The sequence below is a fragment of the Protomyctophum bolini genome, assembly GCF_963924005.1.
Source record: "Protomyctophum bolini genome assembly, chromosome: 17".
Classification (NCBI taxonomy): Eukaryota; Metazoa; Chordata; class Actinopteri; order Myctophiformes; family Myctophidae; genus Protomyctophum; species Protomyctophum bolini.
Window position 1 is genome coordinate 38,232,298 of NC_137878.1, and position 27,283 is coordinate 38,259,580.

At 43.2% G+C, this 27,283-nt stretch overlaps 1 protein-coding gene across 1 annotated transcript; it reads left to right on the forward strand.

The window, feature by feature from the left end:
- Positions 1 to 346: 346 nt before the first annotated feature.
- LOC308332466 (NACHT, LRR and PYD domains-containing protein 1a-like) lies at positions 347 to 22,027 on the forward strand (the record flags this gene model as incomplete). Its single annotated transcript, XM_080788372.1, has 14 exons — positions 347 to 690; positions 953 to 1,063; positions 1,208 to 1,318; positions 2,044 to 2,171; positions 3,089 to 5,105; positions 7,423 to 7,551; positions 7,865 to 7,908; positions 12,533 to 13,064; positions 15,023 to 15,237; positions 15,814 to 16,046; positions 17,626 to 17,742; positions 18,508 to 18,649; positions 21,299 to 21,364; positions 21,783 to 22,027. 14 exons carry the CDS (start codon positions 347 to 349, stop codon positions 22,025 to 22,027), a joined length of 4,434 nt encoding a protein of 1,477 aa, XP_080644498.1.
- Between the last annotated feature and the right edge of the window lie 5,256 nt (positions 22,028 to 27,283).

The following is a 27,283-nucleotide window of genomic DNA, read 5'->3' on the forward strand; positions in this document are numbered from 1 at the left end:
TACATGGGGGGGGGTTGAAAAATGAAGTGCCACCTTTGGAAAAAAGTATGCCCCCCTGGAGACAGCACTGCTTATATGTTATGGTAGGACTATAATATGAAGCTATATGTTATGGTAGGCATATAATATGAATCTTTTTTTAAACAAATAGCATTTTTTTTGTACTTAATACGACCTGTTAACTGTTAAGGGACATCTTCTTGTGACAACAATATAAGTTGAAAAAGCGGCTGTGTGTGCGCGCGCCGTGCGGGAGTGTCCGCACATTGTGTATATACAGCACACATTGACTGTTGTCTGGTGTATTGTGACTATGTGATCTTGACAGGTTTAATACAGAGCAGAGATGAGTCTCCGTGAGGAGAGAGAGGAGGAGGGAGCTGACAAACATCTCGTCCACAGAGCAGAGATGAGTCTCCGTGAGGAGGGAGAGGAGGAGGGAGCTGACAAACATCTCGTCCACAGAGCAGAGATGAGTCTCCGTGAGGAGGGAGAGGAGGAGGGAGCTGACAAACATCTCGTCCACAGAGCAGAGATGAGTCTCCGTGAGGAGAGAGAGGAGGAGGGAGCTGACAAACATCTCGTCCACAGACCAGTGTCTCCAACAACCAGCTACATGTCTATGAAGAGTGACTCGTCTATACCTCTACCTCCTGACTTCAGTAATGAACCTGGACCTCCTGATGCTAAGTATGTGAATGCACCCCTAAATATACACTATAATACGTGTACAGTATTTGTGTAAATTATTTGTGTACAGTATGCAACATATATGTGTGTAAAATATCACCTGTTATTGTACTGTATATTTAGTAAGATTGTATGGTTTCTATTATTTTATTGATATTTCATTTCATTTACTTGTCATGCAATGGCAAGAGACGAAACAAAAACCTCTTTATAAACCCTTTAACTAACTTTTTCATTCACACAAACATTCATGTTATTCCAGATGTCTGTACCACAGAGCAGAGTCTCCAACTCCCAGCCTTCTGTCTGTGAAGAGTGACTGGTCTAAAGGACCTCCTCCTAACTTCAATGAACCTGGACCTCCAGATACACAGTAGGTCAATCCTCCTGTAAAATATATACACTATAACGCTGTACAATATATACACTATAACACTGTACAATATATACACTATAACACTACTGTACAATATATACACTACGGTCCTCATTCACACAAACATTTATGTTATTCCAGATGTCTGTACCACAGAGCAGAGTCTCCAACTCCCAGCCTTCTGTCTATGAAGAGTGACTGGTCTAAAGGACGACCTCCTAACTTCAATGAACCTGGACCTCCAGATACACAGTATGTCAATCCTAACTGTACAATGTACACTAAGAGTATACAATAGTATACACTAACACACTGTTACGTGTGGAATTTATCATTTGAACATACAGTCTGTTGTGCCAGAAAAGTGTGTGTGTGTGTGTGTGTGTGTGTGTGTGTGTGTCTGTCTGTAATTGTAAATTGTAATTGTCTGTCTGTCTGTGACAACTCAGTGTGCCAGTTCTTTTATCAATATAATTTTGTAGACCAAGCCAAAGCATGACTTTGCCTAGGGCCTATATATATTCTTTATATTTGTATATATTATGATTTGGAATGATTTAGCCTTTTGTGTGAACACGTGCCTTGCCTAGCCGAATAGGACTGTATTTTAACATGAATCATAATAAGGTTGGAACTTGAGAGCCAAATATTTTCTGAGGAGGTTCTGCTTGTTGTAAAAAGGTTGATTTAACCATATTTCTGTTGTCCTTTTCTTAATTTCATAAGCTCAACATTCTATACAATATACACTATAACACTATACAATATACACTATAACACTATACAATATACACTATAACACACTACAACTAGCCTAGGGATAGAAAAACCGTTTAGCTGACATTATCTGGTTAATTATTAGCCACATATCCAACCCAAAATATAATAATGAATCAATCAATCAATGATGTATTTTGGGATCTACATAGGAACCAGGTGGCTCCAATGTGGATGTAAATATGTAATCATGTCCACAGAGAGAGGCATGGTGAGACTGAGCAGAACCCTGGACTGAAGACACCCAGTCAAACCACACCTGGACTGAAGACACCCAGTCAAACCACACCTGGACTGAAGACAACCAGTCAAACCACACCTGGACAAAGTAAGAATCTGCACTCATTGAAAATTCATAGTCAGACTAAATGTGACCACATTTGACTGGGGCCCATTGGAGTTTTTGTAATTTCCATGTCATGAAAGCAGGGAATCATAGCTTCAAGTTGACATATTGGTTGTTCAGTTTGACCCACCAGTTTTGGAGATATGGCTTATAGACTAATGTCTTGCAGAGAAACAGCGAGTTGAGAAAACAGGCTTGAAAGGTTCACTCCTGTGGTCTCTACCATTACACCTAGCTACACGTTTAAGCATTTATTTCATATTTACATGTCTTCTGTGGTCTCTAACATTACACCTATAGCTACATGTTTAAGCATTTATTTCATAAGTGCATGTCTTCTGTGGACTAACATTACACCTAGCTACATGTTTAAGCATTTATTTCATATTTACATGTCTTCTGTGGTCTCTAACATTACACCTAGCTACATGTTTAAGCATTAATTTCATATTTACATGTCTTCTGTGGACACTAACATTACACCTAGCTACATGTTTAAGCATTTATTTCATATTTACATGTCGATTTCAGCTCTGACACTTATTTCAAACATGCTCTAGTGAAGAGTCTGCCTGTGCTAATAACTAATTTTGGATTAAACAAAAATATTAGTTTTTCTCCTCTGGTGAAAAGCTGGAGGCTACTCGATGGCAGGCTCTCAGTCAAATCTGGTCACAAATGGTCAAATGATCTGTCTGTATCAATTATATCTAAGTGCAAATAATGAAGCTAAACATCTGTCAACTCAACAACTGGACAAAAACAGCTGATCTTGTGTTGTTATCTTTGGCAAAATGTTTCTTATCAAAAAGCATATTATCTGGGGGTAATTAATTAGTAATGTGTGCTGTAAACATGTAACGTTAATGTTTTAAACATAAATGTTCTTCTCATTTCAGATGTCCGTCTGCAGGTTGATTTGAACGATTATAAGGTCAGTTTGAAGGTCAGTTTGGACAGTCTTGATGGAGTGAAAAACCACATGACGGAAGAGTCTGGAGACTCCGTCACCAGCACCTACTCAGAGCTCTACATCTCAGCGGGACAGAGTGAAGGGGTTAATAGCCAACATGAGGTGATACAGCTTGAGAGAACTTCCAACATGAAGACCTTCCATGACGATGCAATCGACTGCTGTAAAGTCTTTAAGATCATCCTCCCTGGCAGAGAGGAACCCAGCCAAACAGTTCTGACCAATGGCATCGCTGGCATCGGAAAAACATTCTCTGCGCGCAAGTTTGCTCTGGACTGGGCAAGAGATTTGGAGAATCAAGATATAGATCTCCTGGTTCCCTTTTCATTCCGGGAGCTGAACTTGGTCAGAGATAAGCGGTACAGTCTTCTCAACCTGATCCATGATTTCCACCCAACGTTAAAGAAGGTCACAGCAGAGCAGCTCGCTGCCTGGAAAGTTTGCTTCATCTTCGATGGCCTCGATGAAAGCAGGTCTCCGTTGGACTTCGACACAAATGAAATCATCTCTGATGTCACAGTGACATCATCGGTGGATGCTCTGTTGACAAACCTCATCAAGAGGAATCTGCTCCCCTCGGCCCTCCTCTGGATAACCACCAGACCCGCAGCAGCCAATCGGATCCCTCCTGCATGTGTTGACATGGTGACAGAAGTGCGAGGGTTCACAGACCCCCAGAAGGAGAAGTACTTCAGGAAGAGATTCAGTGAAGAGAAGCTGGCCGACAGAGTCCTCTCACACTTGAAGACATGGAGGAGCCTCCACATCATGTGTTACATCCCACTCTTCTGTTGGATCATTGCTACCGTTCTGCTGGACATGTTGAGGACACACACCACGATAGGACAGCTGCCCAAGACCCTGACTGAGATGTGCTGCCACTTCCTGTTGGTTCAGACAAACACGAAGAAGCAGAAGTATGACGGGACTCATGATGTGAACAAGAAAGACAAAGAAAAGGGGACTCAACAGCAGCTCACTAAGACTGACAGGGATGTTCTTCTGAAGCTGGGCAAGCTGGCGTTTAAACACCTGAAGAAAAGTAGCATCGTGTTCGACCAAGAAGACCTGGAAGAGTGTGGTCTTGATGTGAAAGACACCGCGCTGTACTCAGGAGTGTGCACACAGATCTTCAAAACAGAGAGTGTGCTGTTCCAGAAAACGGTCTACAGCTTTGTTCATCTGGTCATCCAGGAGTTTCTGGCTGCAGTCTACCTGTTCCACTGTTTCACACAGAAGAACATGGAGGTCCTGAAACCATTCCTGGGAGATACAAAAAAAAAAGGCAGCCGCCTTTTGAGGAACACTTTCGAGGACCCCCCCCGCCGCCTTTTGAGGAACACTTTCGAGGACCCCCCCCACCTCCTGAAAGCTTTCGAGGACCCCCCCTGCGAGGACCCCCCCCGCCTCCTGAAAGCTTTCGAGGACCCCCCCCGCTTCCTGAAAGCTACCATGGGAGATAAATACAACAGTAACAGCTCCCTCTCAGACTTCCTGAAAGCTGCCGTTGAAAAATCCCTGGAGAGTAAAAATGGCCACCTGGACCTCTTAGTCCGCTTCCTTCATGGCCTCTCACTGGAGTCCAACCAGAGTCTGTTAGGAGACCTGCTGGGTCACACAGAGAACAATCCCGAGGAGATCCAGAAAGCCATCCAGAACCTGAAGACGTTGTTAACTCATGGTGACACCTCTCCTGACAGATGTATCAACATCTTCCACTGTCTGATGGAGATGAACGACAACTCATTACATCAGGAGATCCAAAAGTTTCTGAAGTCAGAGAACAGAACAGAGGAACTGTCTGAGACCCAGTGTTCAGCTCTGGCCGTCATGCTGCAGATGTCAGAGGAGGTTCTGGAGGAGTTGGACCTGGACAAATACAACGCATCAGAGGAGGGGCGAAGGAGACTGGTCCCAGCTGTGAGGAACTGCAGAAAGGCTCGGTTAGTAGTTAACACATTGACTTTACTGCCAATTTCTTCATGAGGATCCTGTCATGCACGCAGACACAGAACATCCCGACTCCCGACCCAAACACTGGAAACTTATTCTTGTTTGATTAAACATAATGTGCCACGAAAAATATCTTCCAATAGCTTGTTATTTTTGCTCCGAGGAGGTATTTGTCCATATACATGATCACCTCGGTCGGCCAACTAAAGACATCTCCCTCCACAGAAGCGCAGTGATGCCTGATTTATTCTTCGTCGTACAACGTGTTCCATGCTGAAAATGGCTGATCTACAAGCCCACAACGCGTTGCGTCCGTGACGCGTTGTGAGCGTCTAGATCAGCTATTTTCAGCACGTGGAGATATGCAGGCTGTGAACTGAGAACTGAGAGCCTTCACAATAAAAGCATGCAGCTTTCACAAGTTGGCCCATAATTAGGACAAGGAAAATGATTTAGAATTCTGTGGCATTCCACATTGCAAAAGAGCAATTTTTTCCAAAATGTAAAAAATATATACAATAAGGAATTAATGTGGTTAATGTTAATGGAGAAATTGTAAAAGTTGTAACTTTAATAATCCCAAAGTTATTCCCAATAGGAATAAAGTCTGCAGTTCTATGGCTATGGGCTGCGGCAATCATTTAGAAAAACAAAAAGCAAAGAAAAAAAGAAAAATAACTAAAACTTTTCATTTTTTGGAACCATGAACTTTAGTTCAAAATGTTGAATGTTTGAACTGTGAACTGAACTAGTTCATACAAAAGATGACTTTCCAAACACATGGCTGACTTCAAATTATTCCGCCAAATTATTCCATATACTATTCCAGGGGTTCTCAACCCGTGGGTCGCGACCCCTTGGGGGTCCCCAAATTATTTCCCAAAAAATAATTTGCAATTCAGTTGCATAAATGCAGTGTTTGTATCGCGAGACATGGCCCCCAGCCAAAAAGGTTGAGAACCCCTGGTCTATTCCACAATACTGTTTATGTCTGGATAACTAGATAGGAGATGTTTTAGTTAACTTCCATGACAGTGAACTAGGTATCATTTGTTTTGATAATCTCTTATTTAATCTGCATTTACAGACTTGCTGGCTGTAATCTCAGTGAGACAGGTGTTGAAGTTGTGTCTTCAGCTCTCAGCTCTAATCCTTCCCATTTGAGAGAACTGGACCTCAGTAAAAACGACCTGGAGGACTCAGGACTAGTGGAGCTCTGTGCTTCACTGAAGAGCCCACACTGTAGACTGGAAGTTCTAAAGTAAGATACATTTACCACTTTTATTATGATCACTTCTGTTTTATTATGTACTGTATTATGTGAATATAATATGAATGCTGTGGTGAGAATGTATTAATAAGCTTGATGGTGAGACATGCATGGTAGGCGAATAGGGGAAAAAAGTTAACTAATATCTATCACAATGAAACTTCTCCAGTTGATTAATTATATTAAGACTAAGATTTTTTGTATTGCTGAAATGATATGTTTAAATATGCAAATTATGCATTATATGCGCTAATTAGCATACATTCCGGGACGATAAATCTGAAGATCAGATAAAGCCAGGTTCAAAAGTATGGTTTCATTTTGTTGACATATTAGAGACAAAGACAATTATCACTGTTTTATTATGTACTGTATTATGTTAATATAATATGAATGCTGTGGTGAGAATGTATTAATAAGCTTGATATCATGGTAACCCAAGCCTATGTGCCTGAGTAGACGTTAAAATTACCCCAAACATGTTTCAAAGTGTAAAATCTCTTTAAGGCGAATGTATCGGCTACTTCATCATATAACAGAGTTTCTCACAACGCGTTGAGGAGTTTGTAGATCTGCTATTTTTGTCTTGCGACCCGTTATCAAGTAGTTATCAAGTTTCTTAACCCATTCTGACCTGAGATCAGATTCTAAAAATGTCTTCTACATCCTGACAGTTTTCATTCTGACCTGAGATCAGATTCTAAAAATGTCTTCTGCATCCTGACAGTTTTCATTCTGACCTGAGATCAGATTCTAAAAATGTCTTCTATGTCAGTCGCTCTTCGATTAAAAAAAAATAGCGGACCTACAAGCTCATAGCGCGCCACTCGGTGGCGCGCTATGAGCTTGTAGATCTGTTATTTTTCAATAGCTAAAGCACGACACGATGCTAACACCAAAATGGGTTCCCGCCCAAAATGGGTTAATAATATGTCCACGACAAATCCGATATTTTATAATTATTAAAAAACGGCGAATTAAACATTTATTAATGAATTCATTCATTTATTTATGTATGTTTTAATCTGGTGTTTCAGACTGGCTCACTGCGGCCTGTCAGAGAGATGCTGTGAAGCTCTGGCCTCAGCTGTAAGCTCTAATCCCACCCTAAGAGAGTTGGACCTGAGCCTCAACGTGGTGAATGATTCAGTTCTGGAGAACTGCAAGTGAGTAGACTTGGGCTGTGTCCATGTTGGACAGTGAGTAGACTTGGGCTATGTCCATGTTGGACAGTGAGTAGACTTGGGCTGTGTCCATGTTGGACAGTGAGTAGACTTGGGCTGTGTCCATGTTGGACAGTGCAGTGTTTCCCTTAACAGTGTATCTCTGACACAAAGGGCCCTATCTTGCGTCAGGGGCACTTTCTCCGTAATTTGGGGATTTAGCATTGTGTAAGAGGCGTTCCCCCATTAAATTAGCTATCTTATGCCACAGTTTAAATCCTTAAAACACCTCCGCTACCCGTTACATTATGCATAGGTGTGGTTTGGGCGTTACGCAACTTAAACCAATCAGTGTGCCAGGTACCATAATCCATTATACCTGGAGTGAACCTTATGGAAGAGCAACGCATGCTGCCTTGGAATACATTTAAATTAGATACAGAGGGTTGTTGTGTGTGTTCACATTACGGGTGGTTTGAAGAGACGATTTCCGTTGTCCTAAACCTGTGTGCATGAGATAGCAAATATAGGGAAAGCGCATCAACACGCGTACAGACACACCTCCAGCCGCAAACATGTATAGTGGGTTGTGTGGCCGCAAGATAACGTTTACGCATAGTGGAAGCTCCTAAATGAGTAATTCACGTAAAGTGTTTAATGCTTGCGGGTAAGGCATGGGATACGATACAGCCCAAAGTCACAAATCATGAGAAGAACAACAACACAATGCAGTGCCTCAAAGGTATAAAAGGACAGTGGAGTGCTATAGGGGTTAAGGTGGAGTCTGAGGAGGTGATGAGATCCAAACTGGGCAGCAGTGACTATGTCTGGATGAGCTGCAGGGCCAAGATAATGACAGGAGAAACACTGTAGTGTCAGCTAGTGGAGACGTTGTGTTAGACAGTTAGACATTGATGCATTGTTGTTCTACTTCCTACAGAGTGAAACACTGTAGTGTCAGCTAGTGGAGACGTTGTGTTAGACAGTCAGACATTGATGCATTGTTGTTCTACTTCCTACAGAGTGAAACACTGTAGTGTCAGCTAGTGGAGACGTTGTGTTAGACAGTCAGACATTGATGCATTGTTGTTCTACTTCCTACAGAGTGAAACACTGTAGTGTCAGCTAGTGGAGACGTTGTGCTAGACAGTTAGACATTGATGCATTGTTGTTCTACTTCCTACAGAGTGAAACACTGTAGTGTCAGCTAGTGGAGACGTTGTGTTAGACAGTTAGACATTGATGCATTGTTGTTCTACTTCCTACAGAGTGAAACACTGTAGTGTCAGCTAGTGGAGACGTTGTGTTAGACAGTCAGACATTGATGCATTGTTGTTCTACTTCCTACAGAGTGAAACACTGTAGTGTCAGCTAGTGGAGACGTTGTGTTAGACAGTCAGACATTGATGCATTGTTGTTCTACTTCCTACAGAGTGAAACATGGAGGAGAAGATTGGCTTACTAATCCTCAACTGAGTCAACTGATTACAAAACGTGAGTATCTGTGTCTACATTAACATTTTATATTTTATATACTGTATACTTGGTTGATGTTGTCCTGAAAACTCTTGTGCTCTCTACTCTCTGCTCTTGGCCTGGGGCCTATTTCACGAATCTTGGATTAACTAATCCAGGATATAGGCCAAAGCGAGGCTTTTTAAATCCTCATCTTTACAGCCTGGTTTATTCCGTTCCACTAAAGCCAAGCGAGGCTCAGAATTGGCGGATTTGGCGAGCCGGTCTCAGCAAGCCTCGCTTAAAAGCGCGTGCACGCATTCCTTGAAAAGCCATGATGCCGATCATAGATTTCTTGAGCGAGACCAATCATGAGCGAGGCGAGCAAATCTGCAGGGAGAGCTGCGGCTTTCACCGATGAGGAGCAAGAACATCTTATGATATACTATACGAGGAAGCCAAGGAAATAATAAAAAAAAAGGGAAATACAAGCGCCATTAACAAGGCGAGGGAGAGAGCAAAATATTGCCGACAGATTGAACGCGTAAATTGTAAAGCATATTATATATATAGGCCTATAGTCGAAGTCCATAAATATATAATTCAGTGAACCTATAGCCCCGAGTTGTGGAGGGTGAGCTATAGTTCCAAACGAGCTTAAACTTTAAGGGCACTTTCTCGAAATAGCGCACTGAGCTCATTTGTGCAATGCAAACGCCAAACTAATAGGCGAGTGCGCTCCGGATTCGGTACGGTATGGAATTATATCCTACTAATCTACATGTATTGTGCGCCATGAAATGTTACATTACATTAAGTCTGTCTGTCTAACTGTCTGCATGCACTGTAGTGTCACGATTGCATGGCAATACCGATTTTTCAGAATGTATTATTCCATCATAATTTGAGCCTATAAATGTCTCAAATTTGAAAGCACTATATTTCTAAAACTATGAAACATTTCAAAGATTCCTTTTCAGTCCACCGTAGGATGAACCTAAATAGGTTTGAATGGGGTTTCTAGGTGTAAGTATGTAGGACTATGGGTGAAACGTTATAATGGTAATATGTTGTAAACCAATGAGTAATGGTAATATTTAGTGGTTTTCACTTTTACAAAAAAAATAATAATAATAATAATTCTTCTTAACCGTGCACTTGCACGACAGCAAACCTATTCATGGGGAACATTCACCAAAAGCAGCTGATCTACAAGCTCACAAGCTGTCATGATGTTGTGCAGCCTATATATTTTGGTTATTTGATTTTATATAGTGCTTAAATTAGTCCTTTAATGCAGACCGATACAAATAAGGCAACATAAACCCATAATAATTGAATAAATCTGGAAAACATCATTGGTTTGTGATCAGTTTGACTGCTTAATGAACAGTAAAGACATCAGGATTAGGTTAAACCTGGCTGTTAGCCTGGTCCGGAGCAGGCTAAGTCCAAAGCATAAGTTCCCATGGTAACTTATGTAGCATCCCTTTCATGAAACCGAATCAAGCCTCAACATATCCAGGTTAACTGGTTAAGTTAATCTGGCAAGATCAACCATCTTTCATGAAACCGGTTAAGCACTGATCCAGGATATATTAAGCCAGGATATGTGTTAAATCTCTGTTGTTGGTTGTTGGTGCTGGTGTTAAATATGTGTTAATCTCTAATCCAAGTTTCGTGAAATAGGCCCCTGGTCCTTAACACATCAAGATGAGGTCATGTGGTCTGACAGAAACAATGGGCCTCATTCACTAACCTGGTCGTAAACAACATGTATTTTGTCTATATTGGCATAAGTTCAGTTCTGACGTGCGATGCATGAAAGGTGGTGCAGAGCCGTGATGTGTGCAGATCACAGGTGGATCTCATTTTGGTTTGAAAGTCACAAGTGATCTCCAGTGTCGGTCATTGGCATGGTTCCACGCTCCATTTAACAACATACAAGACAACCGGAAATATAAATCACACCTGTGTGAACTGAGCAGTGCAACTATACATTTACTGTTATAGTTACTGTACTGCACTGTGCTCTGTACTGTACTGTATTGTAGTGTACTGTGCTCTGTACTGTACTGTATTGTAGTGTACTGTGCTCTGTACTGTATTGTAGTGTACTGTGCTCTGTACTGTATTGTAGTATACTGTGCTCTATGCTGTACTTTGATTATTTTGGGGGGGAAAATAGTTTGTTACCGCGTGTTAGACGACACATACACAGAGAGACAGACAGGTACACAGTAGCACAGACAGGTACACAGAGATACAGACAGGTACACACAGAGATATACAGGTACACAGTAACACAGACGGGTACACAGAGATACAGACAGGTACACACAGAGACAGACAGGTACACATAGAGACAGACAGGTACACAGTAACACAGAGAGACAGACAGGTACACACAGAGACAGACAGGTACACAGTAACACAGACAGGTACACAGTAACACAGACAGGTACACACAGAGACAGACAGGTACACACAGAGACAGACAGGTACACAGAGAGACAGACAGGTACACAGAGAGACAGACAGGCACACAGAGAGACAGACAGGTACACACAGACAGACAGGTACACAGAGAGACAGACAGGTACACAGTAACACAGAGAGACAGACAGGTACACAGAGAGACAGACAGGTACACAGAGAGACAGACAGTAACACAGAGAGACAGACAGGTACTCAGAGAGACAGACAGGTAGACAGAGAGACAGACAGTTACACAGAGAGACAGACACATAGAGACAGACAGGTACACATAGAGACAGACAGTAACACAGAGAGACAGACAGGTACACAGAGAGACAGACGGGTACACAGTAACACAGAGAGACAGACAGGTACACCGAAAGACAGACACATAGAGACAGACAGGTGGGGGGGGGGGGGGGGGTCCCCAGATGGCCAAAAAATGTCAAATACTGTAAGAAAGTGGAAAGTATTGTGAAAATAGCAGATCTACAAGCTCACAATGCCTCAAACTAAATGGAATGCCTACAATTCCAAGTGCTTGTCAATGTTGATTATTTTGGGGGGGTCCTCAGTTCAAACTGGACGTATATGATTATTTTGGGGGGTCTCCAGTTCAAATATGATTATTTTGGGGGGTCCTCAGTTAAAATATGATTATTTTGGGGGTCTCCAGTTCAAATATGATTATTTTTGGGGTCCTCAGTTCAAATAAAATCACACTGTAGAATGTCTCTGCCCAGGGGTGCAGAGACATTCTGCCCCCTGGTGGTTGGACTCTGACAGTGACGATCTCTTTATTACATTTTAATTGTATCGAGTCTTAATTTAGTCGACTAAGACTAGGCTAAGACTAAATAATGTAGAAATGACTAAAATAGGACTAAATCTGTTGCCAAAATTAATACTGCAGTGAGTTTGTAGATCAGTGTGTGTGTGTGTGTGTGTGTGTGTGTGTGTGTGTGTGTGTGTGTGTGTGTGTGTGTGTGTGCATGCTAGTGTCAGTCAGTGAATGATGTATTTAATGTTTACTGTGTTGTTTTCTCATCAGATTTCCAGCCTCTCACACTGGACTCAAACACAGCACACTGTGACCTCTCTCTGTCTGAGGACAACAGGAAGGTCACACGGGGGTCACAGAGGTCAGGGGGTCAGCGTCCTCCTGATCACCCAGACAGGTTTGATGTCTGGGAACAAGTTCTGAGTTCACAGAGTGTGACTGGACGCTGTTCCTGGGAGGTAGAGTGCAGTGGAACGGTTTCTATAGCAGTGGCTGACGGAACAATCAACAGGAAAGGAGGTGGTGCTGACTGTGTGTTTGGATGGAATGATAAGTCCTGGAGTCTGACCTGTGATGGTGGTTCCAGTTACCGTGTCTACCACAACAGAACGAGGACTGTCCTCCCTGTCAGAGCCTCTAAAGGCTCCAACAGAGTATCAGTGTATGTGGACCGTCCCGCTGGGACTCTGTCCTTCTACGCAGTGTGCTCTGACTCACTGAGACACCTGTACACCTTCCAGACCACGTCCACTGGACCTCTCTATGCTGGGTTCTTGTTACCCTCCTTCTCCTCCTCCTCAGCGTGTCTGTGTGAGCAGTAAGTATACATTTAATTGTAGTCCTATTTTAGTCATTTGTACATTATTTAGTCTTAGTCTAGTCTTAGTCGACTAAATTAAGACTCAATACAATTAAAATGTAATAAAGAAGATCGTCACTGTCGGGTGAAGTGTTATTATGGGACCTCCATAATAATCATAATGGGACCCACACACACACACACACACACACACACACACAAATCTGTTTAGCATGAAGTTAACATTGGAACCTATAATTGATTGTGTGTGTGTGTGTGTGTGTGTGTGTGTGTGTGTGTGTGTGTGTGTGTGTGTGTGTGTGTGTGTGTCTAGACTCCATCATTCCAACATGGACATAGTGAGTACAGAACCCTCTAGACTCCATCATTCCAACATGGACACAGTGAGTACAGAACCCTCTAGACTCCATCATTCCAACATGGACACAGTGAGTACAGAACCCTCTAGACTCCATCATTCCAACATGGACATAGTGAGGACAGAACCCTCTAGACTCCATCATTCCAACATGGACATAGTGAGTACAGAACCCTCTAGACTCCATCATTCCAACATGGACATAGTGAGTACAGAACCCTCTAGACTCCATCATTCCAACATGGACATAGTGAGTACAGAACCCTCTGGAGTCCATCATTCCAACATGGACATAGTGAGTACAGAACCCTCTAGACTCCATCATTCCAACATGGACATAGTGAGTACAGAACCCTCTAGACTCCATCATTCCAACATGGACATAGTGAGTACAGAACCCTCTAGACTCCATCATTCCAACATGGACATAGTGAGTACAGAACCCTCTAGACTCCATCATTCCAACATGGACATAGTGAGTACAGAACCCTCTAGACTCCATCATTCCAACATGGACATAGTGAGTACAGAACCCTCTAGACTCCATCATTCCAACATGGACATAGTGAGTACAGAACCCTCTGGAGTCCATCATTCCAACATGGACATAGTGAGTACAGAACCCTCTAGACTCCATCATTCCAACATGGACATAGTGAGTACAGAACCCTCTAGACTCCATCATTCCAACATGGACATAGTGAGGACAGAACCCTCTAGACTCCATCATTCCAACATGGACATAGTGAGGACAGAACCCTCTAGACTCCATCATTCCAACATGGACATAGTGAGGACAGAACCCTCTAGACTTCATCATTCCAACATGGACATAGTGAGGACAGAACCCTCTAGACTCCATCATTCCAACATGGACATAGTGAGTACAGAACCCTCTAGACTCCATCATTCCAACATGGACACAGTGAGGACAGAACCCTCTAGACTCCATCATTCCAACATGGACACAGTGAGGACAGAACCCTCTAGACTCCATCATTCCAACATGGACACAGTGAAGACAGAACCATCTGCTCTGCACAATAATCACAGTGACTGAACACCAGGAAAGACACTGATCGTTTCCTGTCTGCTTTGTTGTGTCTTTCAGAGCCATTTTGAACCCAGTGTGCACGCAGAGCAGTCGACCAATCAGTACAGGTGAGTTATCCTATAGTCAACCAATCAGTGCAGGTCAGTTATCCTAGTCAACCAATCAGTACAGGTGAGTTATCCTAGTCAACCAATCAGTACAGGTCAGTTATCCTAGTCAACCAATCACTACAGGTGAGTTATCCTAGTCAACCAATCAGTACAGGTCAGTTATCCTAGTCAACCAATCAGTACAGGTCAGTTATCCTAAACACAGGACAGTCAACCACTGTTGTTTTTGGCAGCAAATTTCTATTTCAGTATTAGTCACATTTTAGTCACCTGGAATGTCTTAGCGTTTTTATGCCAATACTTTTGTACTTTCACTCGAGTACATTTTGAATACTGGACTTCTACTTGTAACGGAGTACGTCTACATTGCAGTGTTTATACTTTCACTTAGTACTTGTTTTTTCACCACCGGTCACAGGTTCAAGTTCGCCAGGTCCGGGCTGTTCCAGTGCAGCGAGACAGCATTGGTGTTTGAAACGACAGGCGAAGGAGAGGTCCTCTACAGGACTGTTCAGTGGGAGGAGAGATGGTTCCAGCCAACAGGAAGGACTCCTGCAGGTCCTCTGTTTGACATCCAGTGTCCTCAGAAGTCTATCTGCCAGCTACACCTGCCACACTGTGACATCACACCTGGTGAGTTATAGCTACACCTGCCACACTGACATCACACCTGGTGAGTTATAGCTACACCTGCCACACTGTGACATCACACGTGGTGAGTTAGCTACACCTGTCACACTGTGACATCACACCTGGTGAGTTATAGCTACACCTGCCACACTGTGACATCACACGTGGTGAGTTAGCTACACCTGCCACACTGTGACATCACACCTGGTGAGTCACTGTTGAGACTTGGATGGTCAGAGCGGCGTGATTACATACAAAGTCAATGCAAAGACGAGAAGTTGTGCGGACGGGCATGGCGCGAACAAAGCTAACAGCCACCTGGTGTCTATATCTATATCTAGATTTAAATGTTCCAGTTCATAGCCTACTGCAGGCCTGGTTGACATTGAAGCTCTTAATTGCTACTAAAATGATATATTGTTCATTTGGAGAAATCCATCATATAACAAGTAAGTCAATGAGTGAGAAGCACAGAGTGGAGTGGGTGGGGCTTAGCGGAGGGTGAAGTGGTTTAGACATTGTGTTCAGATTTGGTTTACATGGAGTGGAATCTATAACGTTATGTTATTTCCCCCACAGGTGATCTGTCCGTGGCCCACATCACAGACGAGGGTCCGGAACTCTTACAACCGCAGAGAGTGACCCAGACTCATGTGGTTGTAAATGTGAACCATCTGTCTCTCTTTGGGCTCCTGAAAAGAGTCTTGAGCTACTTTCAACAACGTTCTCAGGTGTTGCTGTTCCGTCAAGAGTCACTGATACGGAGGACGATGAGTGTGTTACTGCTGCCCAGTAATGTGCCTTACAGAGAGGTAAATATATCTGTTAAGTAATGTGCCTTACAGAGAGGTAAATATATCTGTTAAGTAATGTGCCTTACAGAGAGGTAAATATATCTGTTAAGTAATGTGACTTACAGAGAGGTAAATATATCTGTTAAGTAATGTGTCTTACAGAGAGGTAAATATATCCGTTAAGTAATGTGTCTTACAGAGAGGTAAATATATCTGTTAAGTAATGTGCCTTACAGAGAGGTAAATATATCTGTTAAGTAATGTGTCTTACAGAGAGGTAAATATATCTGTTAAGTAATGTGCCTTACAGAGAGGTAAATATATCTGTTAAGTAATGTCTTACAGAGAGGTAAATATATCTGTTAAGTAATGTGCCTTACAGAGAGGTAAATATATCTGTTAAGTAATGTGCCTTACAGAGAGGTAAATATATCTGTTAAGTAATGTGCCTTACGGAGAGGTAAATATATCTGTTAAGTAATGTGTCTTACAGAGAGGTAAATATATCTGTTAAGTAATGTGCCTTACAGAGAGGTAAATATATCTGTTAAGTAATGTGCCTTACAGAGAGGTAAATATATCTGTTAAGTAATGTGTCTTACAGAGAGGTAATATATATCTGTTACGTAATGTGTCTTACAGAGGTAAATATATCTGTTACGTAATGTGCCTTACAGAGAGGTAAATATATCTGTTACGTAATGTGCCTTACAGAGAGGTAAATATATCTGTTAAGTAATGTGCCTTACAGAGAGGTAATATATATCTGTTAAGTAATGTGTCTTACAGAGAGGTAAATATATCTGTTAAGTAATGTGCCTTACAGAGAGGTAAATATATCTGTTAAGTAATGTGTCTTACAGAGAGGTAATATATATCTGTTAAGTAATGTGTCTTACAGAGAGGTAAATATATCTGTTAAGTAATGTGTCTTACAGAGAGGTAAATATATCTGTTAAGTAATGTGCCTTACAGAGAGGTAAATGTATCTGTTAAGTAATGTGTCTTACAGAGAGGTAAATATATCTGTTAAGTAATGTGCCTTACAGAGAGGTAAATATATCTGTTAAGTAATGTGCCTTACAGAGAGGTAAATATATGTGTTAAGTAATGTGTCTTACAGAGAGGTAAATATATGTGTTAAGTAATGTGTCTTACAGAGAGGTAAATATATCTGTTAAGTAATGTGCCTTACAGAGAGGTAAATATATCTGTTAAGTAATGTGTCTTACAGAGAGGTAAATATATCTGTTAAGTATGTGCCTTACAGAGAGGTAAATATATCCGTTAAGTAATGTGCCTACGGACCCCCCATTTAATGGCATTTCTAACTCTGGGACCCCCAATTTGCATTGTAAAACCAATGTTAATTTAACAGAGCCATAAGGGTCCATTTGGTTCCTAACTATCATTTAGCTGGGGACCCCCTGGAACTCCCTCAAGGACCCCTAGGGGTCCTCGGAGCCCACTTTGGGAACCACTGGCTTAGGGGGGGGTCCTTTCATTTGGCTCCTGAGAAATGTCAGCTCTGCCTCCATACCTGATACCGGCCACTATGAATGAACCATCTGATCAAACTGTGTTGGTGTCATTATAGGTGAAGGGAGTTCATGAAAACAAGCAACGCATCGAGCCGGTCATCGCCAACTGTGTTCTCATCCCAGACCAACGCTACCGTCTGTCAGTGTGTCCTTCACAGAAAGTACAACCTGAGGTACGTATTAAACCTACAGTCTGTCAGTGTGTCCTTCACAGAGAGTACAACCTGAGGTACGTATTAAACCTACAGTCTGTCAGTGTGTCCTTCACAGAGAGTACAACCTGAGGTACGTATTAAACCTACAGTCTGTCAGTGTGTCCTTCACAGAGAGTACAACCTGAGGTACGTATTAAACCTACAGTCTGTCAGTGTGTCCTTCACAGAGAGTACAACCTGAGGTACGTATTAAACCTACAGTCTGTCAGTGTGTCCTTCACAGAGAGTACAACCTGAGGTACGTATTAAACCTACAGTCTGTCAGTGTGTCCTTCACAGAGAGTACAACCTGAGGTAGGCTACGTATTAAACCTACGTTGTCTGTTTATTGTATGGTAAAGCAGTGTGAGTCAAGGAAACTGTTATTTTCACTCCTTCGCCACTACTAACATTATTACTAGTATAACCACTACAAAATACATTTATTCTCTCAGGCTTATGGCATGTCGTTTTTGATTGTTGTTGGTACATTTTGTAAAGCGTCCTTGGGTTCATGAAAAGCGCTATATAAATTCAAGCTATTATTATTATTATTATTATTACAACTCGACTACCAATACTAATATTATTACTGCTGCTACAATCACTACCTAGCAAGCACTACTACCAATACTACCATTAGTATACAACTATAATCACTACTGTAGCACTACTACCATTAGGATACAACTATAATCACTACTGTCTAATCACTAAATCACTAAAAAAGGTCTCTGTTTTCAGGATGCACCTTATTTTGAAGACTATGGACCAAATTACCATCCAACGTTCCTGGTGTCTATGGACGTCAATGCAGAAAACTTCAAAATGGAATTACTGAGCCCCGACTCTGGCCTGGTCTGGCAGCAAGACATTACCCTGGAAGGTAAAGTTATGGACTTTCATTCAACCTTGGGATGTAGCAAGCCGGTCTCACCCAAATACCGTGAAATGGCACAGATTGGCAATTCAAATACACACACCTGGAAAACCCCCAAATCCATACATATTACACTGACACTGAAATACTCCTCATAGGGGCCCCTCCTCATAGGGGCCCCTATCTCCTCATTTACTACTGTAATGGACTGTACACTACCTTTAACTGTTCCTCTATTCACAAACTACAATTAATTAATTAATTAAATAGAATACAGCCGCTAGAATTCTCACCAATACAAACCGCAGAGCTGGCAGAACTCCACTGGCTCCCTATCGAATCCAGAATCCATTTTAAAATCCTTTTAACAACCTATAAAGCACTAAATGGCCTATAGCCCCAGTTTATATCACAGACCTACTGGTGGCCTTTTAACAACCTATAAAGCACTAAATGGCCTAGCCAGTGTTGCCAACTCTCCAGTAACGGAAGTAGCTAGTGGTTCCTCGAAAAGTAGCTAAAAGTCGCCAGGGGTGGGATATGCGCGCGTGTAGCGCGCGCCGCCCCTAGCGACTTTTTTGCGTCCCTAGCGACTTTTAGGTGCCCCTAGCAACGAAAATATGTAGCCAGCCCAGAAAAAAAATTGTCATTTATGTGCACTTAGTTTAAGTTAGTTTGTATCATCTCTTGCTGATACGTGACAAAGTTGGATATCACCATGAAACTTCACATCAAACTGACATCAATAATCCCAATACATGTTGTTGCTGTGGCTGCTTGAGGAGCTGATTTGAAAGAGTACACTGCTGATGTGCCAAACTGCCTCAAAACAGTGTCAGGCAGCTTGTGCTGATAGCAAGCATCTCCAGACAGCTTCAGACCATATCTGATTTATTTTCCGACGCAGCAGCTGCAGAGGCACTCTGTGCTGTGGTCTGAACTCAGAAAATTCGCTGCTCGTTTAAACTCATTGTAATATAAAAAAACATACCTCAATTCAACTAACGTTTAGAACGCTATTTTGTTCCGATCCATACAAGAATTAGAAGATTAATACTTTATGCATCAGAGTGTGTATTTTATTTTTACTAGCAGACTAAACTGAGCTGCCAGTGCTTCCTCCTTTCTTGCTCTGTCGAGCTCGAGGGGCGCGTTCAGAAATACCGCACCGGAGCGCACTCGCCTAGGCAGAGCAAGAAAGGAGGAAGCACCCAAGGGGCCAGCTAGGCACTCCAATGTTGAAGCGCTGGTCCCTAGTGGTAAGAGGAAGGACTGCAGGCGGACCCGTGGATTCTTGACGAGGAAACCCCGTGCAACCGAGCGCCCAATGTAAAGCCCAGGTGCACTCTGGGTGCACTTCCGCATTTGGACACCAAAATTTGGTGTCCAAATGCGGAAGTGAAATGCTGAATCAGCGAAAAGACGGTACTTCCGGCAGCCTTCCGGGTGCTTCAAAACGCCACTGAGCAACTTCCACTGACATGAATAGCGGAGGGGGCGGAGCTTCGCGCTAGTTTAGTCTCTATCCTTTTAATACTCTATGGGAAGCACTGGTAGACAGTCTGTGCAGTGTGCACATAACCGAGCCGAGGAAGCCACTGAGCCTGCTGTGAGCCAGACGCGCCGACCACTTTTAGTTTTGCCAATTTAGAGAGAATTTGAGGCTGAGAAAAATAAATTGGGATTTTATCTCTGGCGCATATCTGGCGCCTGTCAACACGATTTGTCCCCAATTCACCAGGGAAAAAAAGCTAGATTTCTCGCCAGAAGCTTTTCACTAATTCAGTCGCTAGGGGTGTCTGGAAAGAAGCTAAATATGGCGACAAATCCGCTAAGTTGGCAACACTGGGCCTAGCCCCAGTTTATATCACAGACCTACTGGTGGCCTTTTAACAACCTACCACCGAGCACGCTGAAGCGCGCCCGTTGTCGCGTGGAACTTTGTGAAGTTCGGTAGAGCCGACTCAGCCCGGTCGAGTTGCAACCGAATCGTAAATCATGTCAAACCCGATCTCACTCTCCCTCTCCCTCACGCGGTGAAATAGCAATCTGTCGCGGTCAAAACAGTAGTAGTGTAACATGTAGGGATTGTGGGGGTTTATGTAGGGACTTAAACAGTAGTAGTGTAATACGTAGGGATTGTGGGGGTTTATGTAGGGACTTGAACAGTAGTAGTGTAACATGTAGGGATTGTGGGGGTTTATGTAGGGACTTGAACAGTAGCAGTGTAACATGTAGGGATTGTGGGGGTTTATGTAGGGACTTGAACAGTAGCAGTGTAACATGTAGGGATTGTGGGGGTTTATGTAGGGACTTAAACAGTAGTAGTGTAATAGGTAGGGATTGTGGGGGTTTATGTCGGGACTTAAACAGTAGTAGTGTAATACGTAGGGATTGTGGGGGTTTATGTAGGGACTTAAACAGTAGTAGTGTAACATGTAGGGATTGTGGGGGTTTATGTCGGGACTTAAACAGTAGTAGTGTAACATGTAGGGATTGTGGGGGTTTATGTAGGGACTTAAACAGTAGTAGTGTAACATGTAGGGATTGTGGGGGTTTATGTCGGGACTTGCCAGTCCGTGCTATTTCACTGCGGTGAGATGGGCCTCAATGGTTCGTTTCTGTTCATAATTTGAACACTTTTATGTCTTGCAGCACAATCTACAGGAGCGGCTGCTTCCATACCAGCACAATCTACAGGAGCAGCTGCTTCCATACCAGGTGAGTCTCTAGCTTGTAGATCTGTTGTTACTTCCATACCAGGTGAGTCTCTAGCTTGTAGATCTGTTGTTACTTCCATACCAGGTGAGTCTCTAGCTTGTAGATCTGTTGTTACTTTGGATGTTTTAGCGTGACGTTGTAGTGAGGTCAAGTAGGACGTTAATTCATGAACAAACACGTTTAAATAAGGAGATAAGAGATTTCTGCAGCAACGATCTATAACGATATCTATAACGCACACACACTGTGTGTGTATATATATATATATATATATATATATATATACTACCAGCACAAACTGTATCACTTTACTGCAATTTTTAGAATAAGAATTGTTAGCTCCTATATGGCACTTTCCATTTTAAAACAATGTCAAATGAAAACCAACAACTCAACGTTCAATCCTCCTTAACTTCAGCGAAACACTTTGTGGACCAACATCGGCGTTTCCTGGTTGACAAGGTGAGGAACGTGGGTCCCATCCTAGATGTACTCTTTGAGGAGGACATCCTAGACAGTGAGGGCTACAGCAATGTGATGTCCAATCCCACCACTCAGGACAAGATGAGGGCAATCTACGCTCTCCTGACCTCCAGCACAGCCAAAGACACTTTGCACAAAGCTCTCCAGGAATACGAGCAGTCTCTCCTTAAAGATCTGTAAGTCATTTGCATTTAATTAAGCCATGTTGGGGCGGGAACCCCCAAGAGCCCCACTCATTCCAATGTTAATCTACAGATTGATGAGAACCTTTGTGAACCTGTACATATTTTGCTCTGTAAAGCTCTTTGAGCTGAACTTCATGTCATGAAAAGTGCTGTACAAATACATGTGTGTAAATGTAATGTAATATAGATAATTATTAAATATCACTGTCGGATGCATTCATGTATGTTTGATTTGTGACATTTCACACAAACTTGTGTAACTCACAATAATAGTTATGCCAAATAAACAGATTTTACAGGACTTGACTTGGACTAGACTAGAAGTTAATGGTGTGCATTGTGTAACGATATAAACAAATCATATTTACTTAACAACTGTGTTGTTCGATTCATGGGTTGATTAGTCATGTTTGGACTACATACGCCCTACAAACAGTCATTAAGACATGCAAATCCCTTGACTCCTTCAAAGGGCACCTACGGACGGCTGCAATTCGAAACTGGCCCCCGTCAAATTTGAATCCCCCCCCCCCCCCCCCCCCACACCCCTTTTCCCCCTCACTGTATATGTTTCTTTTCCCTTTTTTTACTTCCTTTATGATGAATTCCTGTTCTGTTCTTTGGCTAAATAGAAGTGCCTATTTGTACGTCTCTAAATGTTTTGATGAATTGAACATGGTGGACCCTCTTGTAGACAAGAGTAATGCTTAATTGGGTCGTCCACTCACAGTCTTTGTATTTAGTTTGTGCTTGAAATGTACTGTAATTCTGCAAATTGTAAATAAATATTTCAATCAATACAGAACACAGGCATGCAAACAGGCCCAAGGTGAAAAAGGTGACAGTGTGCGGGGCCAACGCTGTGCCGCGGGCAAAACCGCGGCGCAAATCTTTTAAGCGTTTATCGGTACTAAACCCACTTTGGGGGGGGGGGGGGGGGGGGGGGTGTCATGGGGGACAGTATATACTACACTGTACTGTACTAGCCCTCCTCCCGGCCTGTGTGTCTGTGTGTTAGGCTGTGCAACAGTGACACTTGGTGGTGAACAAATGCTATAACGCTATGTTTCGTGCTCGGACACAGCCAGGGACCCAGGGACACAGCCAGGGACAGACCCAGTGACACAGGGGCAGCCAGGGACAGACCCAGTGACACAGGGACAGCCAGGGACAGACCCAGTGACACAGGGACACAGCCAGGGACACATCCAGGGACAGACCCAGTGACACAGGGACAGCCAGGGACAGACCCAGTGACACAGGGACAGCCAGGGACAGACCCAGTGACACAGCCAGGGACACATCCAGGGACAGACCCAGTGACACAGGGACAGCCAGGGACAGACCCAGTGACACAGGGACAGCCAGGGACAGACCCAGTGACACAGGGACACAGCCAGGGACAGCCAGGGACAGACCCAGTGACACAGGGACACAGCCAGGGACAGACCCAGTGACACAGGGACAGCCAGGGACAGACCCAGTGACACATGGACACAGCCAGGGACACAGCCAGGGACAGCCAGGGACAGACCCAGTGACACAGGGACACAGCCAGGGACAGACCCAGTGACACAGGGACAGCGAGGGACAGACCCAGTGACACAGGGACAGCCAGGGACAGACCCAGTGACACAGGGACACAGCCAGGGACACAGCCAGGGACAGACCCAGTGACACAGGGACACAGCCAGGGACACAGCCAGACACAGCCAGGGACAGACCCAGTGACACAGGGACAGCCAGGGACAGACCTAGTGACACAGGGACAGCCAGGGACAGACCTAGTGACACAGGCACACAGCCAGGAACAGACCCAGTGACACAGGGACACAGGGACACCGCCAGGGACACAGGGACCCAGCCAGGGACAGACACAGGGACACATACTGTAGCTGTCTATAGTGTGGTTGAGTGGCTGCACCACTCAAAAATGACAGATGATTATTTACTAAATCAGTACAAATCTAGTCAGTATTGAGCAAGATGTTAACATTCATGTCCTGATAGTCATAGAACAATTAATTTACTCCAACAGGAGCACTAGCCCCTCGAGGAGCACTAGCCCCTCCTATATTCAGTAGATTTGTGTCCTAAATGCCATTGACAATGAATGAATTGTCATATATCGGCTATTTTTGTCCTACACAATCCTACACATTCATTGTCACAAAAATGACAATGAATGGATGATGTATGATGATAAGGGTCACTTCACACAGGTGTGATTTAAAGAAAGAAACTGGTCCAGCACTCACACTCCCATCTCAAAATCCCTTACAGTTACACTCTTCACATCATGTAAAATAGAAAATTATATTCACTGGCAAAATAATGAATTATAATACAAATAAAATGTTTTGGGATGGTTTAGTCAACAGGGTCAGTTTACTTCATTATTTTAGCCTTAGTCAATTTAAGACATGTAGAGTAACATCCTCTCCTTATTCAACAGTTGAGCTGCATGTTTTCGTTTTTAATCAGAGTTGGGGTCCGTTACTCATAAAAGTAAGGCACTACATATTACATATTACTTTTGAAAAAAGTAATGCCTTACATTACTTTATTACTCCCTGGAGAAAGTAACTAGTTACATTACTCGTTACATTACTTTTGCGTTACTCCATAAAATCGCCTGAGATGCATTGTCAAATAATTTGCACTGAACTGCCACACAACAATATAATATTTAGTTTGGGGTCTGTGAGGCCAAATCTCATCAAATGGTGGTCCATGGCTAAAATGCAGAATACATACTGGACCTTGATATGAAAATGGTTGAAAACCACTGTACCACGTGGTTCTAGGCAAATATTAACTTTCCCAACAATATATATTCAAATAAAATAATGAGACTGAGATAAATCAGTAGACTATAATTATGTTCACAGTGCTTTAGGATCCCTTTCTTTATGATGTGGAGTCCCCTGCTCCATTGCTCATTAAATGTAGTTTTTCATTTCGGCATATTTGGTTTATTTATCTCTACATTAACTAACTAGTGATTGTGAGAGCACACGTTCTACAACAAACAAACAGTGTTGCCAGGTTTTAGAAGAGAAACAAGCAGCCATGTCTATGAAAACAGCCCAAAAGAAGCCTGACTGGGCTATCATAAAACAAGCCCAAAGTCGCTTGTAATAAGCGGACATGGCAACACCCCAACGCCTGCTCTGTCTCTGTGACAGTGGGGAGACTGGGAGCTCGAGCTTTCTGTGCAGCGGAAAAGTGCTACGGAGATTTTAATACAGAGACGACTTAAATGACAGTTATGACACAAGCACTGTAGGCTATATCACAAAAAAACGGACAATGATGTGTCCGGCCAGAGGTTGAGTTGGGAGGAGGAAAGGTGGGTCTAAAACCGGACGTCTGGCCACCCTACGAGTCCACGACAGTAACGAAAAATGCTGTGCTGCTGATGATCTGACACCGGTTTGACATGTTCTAGTCCGTACTGCGTAGCCTACTGCGTTGCCAGCGCACCATTAGTGTTCATGTTCAACTCATCTCCGTTGTGTGCATTATTCTCTAAAGCAACACTGCTGAAAGCAGCCACATGATGCAAGTAGCGAGTAACGGCAGCGCTAAAGCGACCAGTAACTGTAGTGTGATTATCAATTTTGGAGGAGTAGTGTCGTTATATTACTCGCTACCGACCAAAGTAGTGTCGTTACAGTAACGATATTTTCCGTTACTCGTTACACCCAACTCTGTTTTTAATATATCCATTTAGTATAAGCCCTGGCTGGCACGCACGCACGCACGCACACACACACACACACACACACACACACACACACACACACACACGCGTGCTTTATTTATTTACTCATACGCATGCATGCACACACACGAGCACACAGACAGACACACACACACACACACAGCGAGAGAAACCGACGCCGGCGCGTCCACACCACAGACAGTATAACGCAAAGTGCTAACGTTGCTAATGCTAACTGTAGCAGCTAAACTAATGGATCGACTGGCGAGTCACAGACAGTGTGTCAAAATTCATGCCGAGTCCACACAAACAGGGTTTTTTTCCGCGGAGCGACCAGCGGCTGCGCACATCATGCCGCCCAGATGCAAGCAGAAATATCGCTCAGAATCATTAGTGACTCACGAGAGTAGTCTGTCAGATAATTCTCCGGGCAGCGAGCTCGGGCTCCACAGACCCCCTCACCCCCCCCAAACATTTTTTTAACGGATTTGCATGAATCACACAGGTCCTATATTTGGGATAAAAACGGCGATTTTCGCCGAAAAGCTACACTTTTGCATGTCTGAGAACATTCTCCCTGGTTACTGTGGTTTTATTCACAACCTCAGAGAGGTGCCAGGACATGTCGTGCTTCTAATTCTACTAGTAAAGAACGTCTACTTCTTCAACAACACAGTTTAAAGGCATGTTTGCATACATCACATTATAGCATTATCTCACCACCAGGGGGAGGTATAGAAGGGGTGATTCCTAGCCTTGCTCAGGCTGTGTGGAGGTACCATCATACCTGGTTCCACATGGTATAGGCTACATGGTACTAGTATGTGGGTTCCCAGGTACTACGATGATGATAACAACATATTGTGATGTCATCATGAGAGCTACAGAGCAGGCTAGTGATGTCATCATGAGAGCTACAGAGCAGGCTAGTGATGTCATCATGAGAGGTGTATTTAATGAACTCGGGTGTATTTAATGAACCCAGGTGTATTTAATGAACTCAGGTGTATTTAGGCCAACATGAGGCAGTTTACAAAGACAACACCAAACGTCCCAAAGGGAGAATAATGTCCAAACAGTGCCTTACTTGTCTCCGGTCAGTCCTTGGGGTCCAGCTCCGTCCAGCCCTCAGCTCTCTGTCTGTCCTTGGACTGTTTGTTTGCTCTGCCATGTGCTCTCCCAGCTCTGCTGCTGCACGGCCCTCTGGGAGTTGGAGTTCTCTCCCAGCTCTGCTGCTGCACGGCCCTCTGGGAGTTGGAGAATTATGTGTGTGTGAGAGAGAGAGAGAGAGAGAGAGAGAGAGAGAGAGAGAGAGAGAGAGAGAGAGAGAGAGAGAGAATGAATGTAACATTTTACATTGGGTAAAATATACGTGTTTAGTGTCGGTGTGAAAAAATGTATACCACCAATGGACCCTCAAACTGTCTGCTAAAACAGCTCCATCACTTCTTCTCTCATGTAAGTAATTGACATTATGTGACCAGATTTGACCATCAATGATTGGAGCTCTGAATGTCAGCCAGC